General features: G+C 33.2%; 1 protein-coding gene across 1 annotated transcript; it reads left to right on the forward strand.

Annotated features, from left to right (window-relative positions):
• The first annotated feature begins 200 nt into the window (after positions 1-200).
• GLYI-16 (putative lactoylglutathione lyase) lies at positions 201-4,943 on the forward strand. The gene is made up of 9 exons (NM_001353859.1): positions 201-383; positions 459-584; positions 676-737; positions 1,189-1,249; positions 1,462-1,541; positions 1,609-1,679; positions 2,413-2,502; positions 3,579-3,699; positions 4,726-4,943. The coding sequence occupies exons 1-8, from the start codon at positions 267-269 to the stop codon at positions 3,677-3,679; spliced, it is 708 nt and encodes a 235-aa protein (NP_001340788.1). The 5' UTR covers positions 201-266; the 3' UTR covers positions 3,680-3,699; positions 4,726-4,943.
• The last annotated feature ends 391 nt before the right edge of the window (positions 4,944-5,334 follow it).

Raw genomic sequence — 5,334 nt, forward strand, 5'->3', positions numbered from 1 at the left:
CTTAAATTAATTCTTTCAAAATTTAAAGTTAATAACATATTAAAATTTGTGAAAAAAAATTTAAAAAAATGATCGAAATAAAATTTTTAAAAATATAATGAACCAAAATTAATATTTATATTAAAAATTAAGATGAATTTAGTAATAATTAAAAAAATAAGAATATTCATGATCTACGTCTGTCTGGACTCTCCCTCAGTCTCATCTAAAAGTAAAGGTACGTTGTCTCTCTGTTTTTCAATCACTGATAAATACCAAATCCACTAATGGCAGCCACCGCTTCCTTACACCGTCTTTCTCGTCTTCGATTCATCGCCAAACCCCAACCTTTCCTATCTCCTCATTCAACACCATCCCATTTTTCTCTCACCCCCAAAACCAAGGTTCCAATTTCATGCTTTCTTTCATTCTAATTCGTATATTCTTTTGTTGTCAATGCTCTCTTTTTTTCTTCGCAGAAACCGAATCGATTCCGATTCCGATTCCGATCAATGGCTGCGGAACCCAAGGAATCGCCTTCCAACAACCCCGGTCTTCACACTACCCCTGACGAAGCCACCAAGGGTTACATCATGCAACAAACTGTGGGCTAGCTTTTTCTAATTTAGTAGTATTATATTATTGTTCTTGTGTATTTCAGGAGTTTGATTTTTTTTAATGTTATTTCAATTGCAGATGTTCAGAATCAAGGACCCCAAAGTGAGCCTTGATTTTTATTCTCGCGTCTTGGGCATGTCGTAAGTTTTTTTTTCTTCTTCTTTTAGACACGATACAACATTTTTTGTGTTGGTTATTTATTTGTTTATTTGTTAGTGCATGAAAATGGACTTTACCTTCTACAAAAGTAGTGAAATTTAATTAGAATGAACCCTATCATCCCATCTAGGATTGACATCTATAGTAAGTCTTTAACTTGTACTACTATATAATATAATAGTCATTTTAAAAGTTTTTCACTTTATAATAAGTATTTTAAAAGTCATACCTGGAATAGTATGTTAAAATCTCTACAGTGGCAGTGGCAGTGGCAGTATATTAAAATTAAAATTGAACTAATATATTCTGTTCTGTCAAGTGCAACACATTGCATTGGTCTGGTTTCCTAGCTACAAATTCTTTTTTATTTTTGAATTTCTTCCTCAGCTGTCAATGCCATGAATGCTGATGGCAGTTTGTTGGTTGGTTTAGTTTGCTTAAGAGATTGGATTTTCCGGAGATGAAGTTCAGCCTGTACTTCATGGGCTATGAGGTATGATCAATATATTTGCTGGTGAAAATTTAGTTTTGTGAATGGATTACTGTATGTGGATGGATTATACATATGCTGTGATGGCAATATTAAATCTTTTCTAAATAATTCCTAAATATCAACTATCTGAAAGTTCATATACAGAGTTTTTCTAATTTTCATGTGTATGCCTTTGATCTTTTTCTTACATTTTTTTTTTTGTTGTTGTTTAGGATACAACAGAAGCTCCAAGTAATCCAATTGATAAAGTGGTTTGGACCTTTTCTCAGAAGGCTACAATTGAACTGACACAGTATGGAATATAAATACGCTATATTTCTTTATCCGAGTCTCTTTTCTAACAATAAGATAATGTACAGTAATTGGGGTACTGAAAGTGATCCTGAGTTCAAAGGCTACCACAATGGCAATTCTGAACCTCGTGGCTTTGGTATGTGATATTTCATTTCATTTAATTTGGTACAGGTTTTGACTCTAAACTTGATTACAGTTTGAGTTTGTTATCCTAAATATATGCTGAATCACTGACCATTATTCTTGCCTCCGTATATTGTTGCAATGTTTAGGTCCTTATTTGATGCTTTGAGTTAACATGTTTCATGATTACCTTTAGTTGTAAACACCTTTTATTAAAATTTTCTCTTGTACACCATGGCACAGTTGTGTGTTTGCTTCCTTTAAACAGGAAATGTCAAGAGAGGCATTGATTTCATTAAATGATGAACTTAGTAGGCCGTAATTTTTGAAATGTTTGGAGTAACTAAACAATGTTAGATCATGTGAAAATATCCAAAACAGTTTTATCTTGAGCACACCTTAGATTACCCTTTGGGATTATTTTCTGCATTTCCTTGTTTTCGGATAGCCAGTTTGCATTCCTTTTAAGTTTCTGTGCAGTACCTGAAGAATGCAGATGGACTGTAAGTTGAAAAAGTTAATTTTTCCTGGTCACTCCAGTGACTTAGTTTTCATGTCACTGACATGCCTGTAATTTTTTTACTGCTATTTACTGGCTTTATTTTATCTAGTTTTCATTTCATTAACATGGCTGTAATCAATTATTTACTTCCATGGCCATTTACTAGATTTATTTATAGTATTCTTTGACTTATTGGATAAATAGGAGATTGAATTCTAATACTAAGTTGTCTTCCTGTATACAGGACACATTGGTATAACTGTTGATGACACATACAAGGCATGTGAAAGATTTCAGAATCTGGGAGTTGAGTTTGTTAAGAAGCCAGATGATGGTAACAATTTTTCTTTAGTTTTCAATTCATTCTAGTGGTGCCCACTGCCCATATACGGTTGTGAATATATCATTGTATTTTTTTACAGCTATGAATTGTTTGTGTTTTAGGTCTGTTGTACAATAGATAACTATGCGAATTGTTTTTGTTCTCTACATGGCAATTTATTATTGTATTTTTTGTTTGGGTTTGCATTATTTGTGTGCTTGTAGGCATCTGTGTTTTTTTTTTTGACATAAACTGTGTTACCTCTTAACAAAACCTTTTGAGCCTAGCAAAACCTGTTGCCACCCTAGCTAGACAGTGAGCTGCAACATTCACTTGCCTCTTAACAAACTGTACTCTATAGTTTGGATACTGGGAGAGAAAGTATTTACATTGAAAAATGATAGAACCTAATTCTGAAATGTCTCTGCCAGCACTATCTACAACCACCTTGCAATTCAAAAATGACCTGAGAATAGCCTGTTTCTATCGACCACTTCAAGGCTTTCAACAATCCAAGTGCTTCTCCCTCAGCAACTGGAATTAAGTATAGAGATGTTAAGGGATAACTTGACTGTGAAATATTAAACTAGTTAGAAAATTGGGGGTGAAATCTAATCTTAAAAGCAGGGGTTGGAATTATATAGGCTAGGTGTTATTTGCCTTGTTCTATTTAGGCCTTCTCATCTTGTATATTTAACTATGAAGTGCTAGAGATGGGGTATGGTCATAGACACAGTAATTCTTGTAGGCTGTCTAATTAATGTAATGTAGGTATAATTCAGTGTAACAATTGGAACCACATTACACCAAAACTTAACTTCTGTATGGATGCTGGTGCTATTGTCATCTGATGTTTGTGGTAGTATAATCATTAAAGAAAATTGAGCATATTTTAGTTGCACAGCTATCTGGCTGCTGGACTCTAATTGTTGGCTGCAATTTTCGTGTAACTTGTGATGCACAAATGTTGAATGTTAACGGAATTGGTAAATGTCTGAGTGTTGCTGATTCCATCACAGATTCTTCCCAGCATTACTGCTTCAAACATTTCTTTCAACTTTTCTTTATTTTTGAATAATTTTCTGCAGGGAAAATGAAAGGTATAGCATTTATTAAAGATCCTGATGGATACTGGATTGAAATCTTTGATCGAAAAACAATAGGAAATGTAACACAAGCTCCCGCTTAGGCTTAAGATAACACCTTCAGGTAGACACTATGATTTTCTATTCGTTTGCCTTTATTTGTTTTTATATGTTTTACCTCCTGAATCTAATTTTCTCACAAAATATTCTGTCTGATATAAGAACCATGTTTCATGGATATCAAAATTGCTTCAACATGCTGCATTGTGTATGTCCTTGTCATATTGCTCGTTCTCCAAATTTGTGTGGTATCTGCATATCTAATTCAGAAACAATAAACGACTCAATTTTGTATGGTTGGCTATTCTTTGGAACAATCTCTATGATATTTTAAGGGAGTAATGGGCGTGTCACTCCTTTTGGTAAAACCGAGGATGTAAATGGAAAAAGTTTCTTTTAAGTGAGCTTATCTTATAAGCGAGTAAGGTGTAAGCCCGGGGCAATGGATTGTCTGCAGTGACATTACCACCATTGTAGAAGATCCTAAACTTTCACTAAATTTCATTCATATAATAATTTATATTATAAAATATGTTTTAAAAAAACAATTGAGATTGTAACTCTGCAGAGGATCCTGTTTTTTGTTCACTGCCGAGGATCCACTCTCGTGTATGCCCCCTTAGACCATTTAGTGTTTATAAAAATAAATAGATAAATTATCACATTATGTTAATTTATTATTTTATTTATTTTATTTTAAAAATTATTAAATGAGTGAATTATTATAAATGATTCTTTTACCTGTCTCTTTCCCTCCAAAATCCAACTCCCAAACACGGCCTTAGTGGATTAAGATTGTGTTGCACTTTATTAACAGTGGATGAAATAATGCACATTTACTTACTTTAGACCCAAGCTCACTGTAGAGGAATCCTTTCCCATGCAAACACTTGTTTGCAACTCTTTGGTAAAGTTGGTTGGAGCAGAATTCTAGCATATTCATAATCAAAAGGGTCTCTTCACTGCTACATTTCATGGAACACAATTTGGTTTTTGTCTTCCCTCTTGGTATTCTGCTCCATGGCTGTTCTATAGTGTTTCCGTATGCTTTTTGCTATGAAATCTTCTGTTTTTTTTTTTTTTGTTGCAGGTCCGGCTCTTCTGTGATACGTTCTGATCTCCTCTGATTTAATTGGGTCTTTGCTCGTACATGGAGTGTGTAGGTTTTTTCGAGATTCCCTTGAATGCATAATTTGTAGTCAAACCAGAACGAATAAGAAGGATTGTGTTGTGAATCTTATAAATTTTTGTTCTTTTAATTTAAAAAACCTAGCCAATATTGGAACTAGTGACTTGATTCTACTCTTCCATTGGATGTGTGATACGAATGAGTACTTCTAAAGACAACATAAAAACTCTACAGCAGTAATAATAATATGTGAGAGGAGAATCCTAACCAGTGTCCTCACTTTCTATGGTAAAAGAGGAAAGTTTTAAAGTTCAGTTGCATTAAATTGTCTCATTCATGACCTTTTTTTTTAGTTCTTTCGTGATTTTCAATATATTATTTATAAAGTCAAACATATTTTTTAACTAATTAAAAGAAACATAAAACTAATTGAAATAGGGTATGGACGTAACTTTATAATGTTAGAAGATCTAACGATCCACGTGTTTAGACATGTTTTGGAAACTCAAATTCATGTTCCATACATAAAAATTCCAAAAACTACAATTACTAGCGTATATTTAGATGATT

This window comes from Glycine max, chromosome 12, assembly GCF_000004515.6.
Source record: "Glycine max cultivar Williams 82 chromosome 12, Glycine_max_v4.0, whole genome shotgun sequence".
NCBI classification, from domain to species: Eukaryota; Viridiplantae; Streptophyta; class Magnoliopsida; order Fabales; family Fabaceae; genus Glycine; species Glycine max.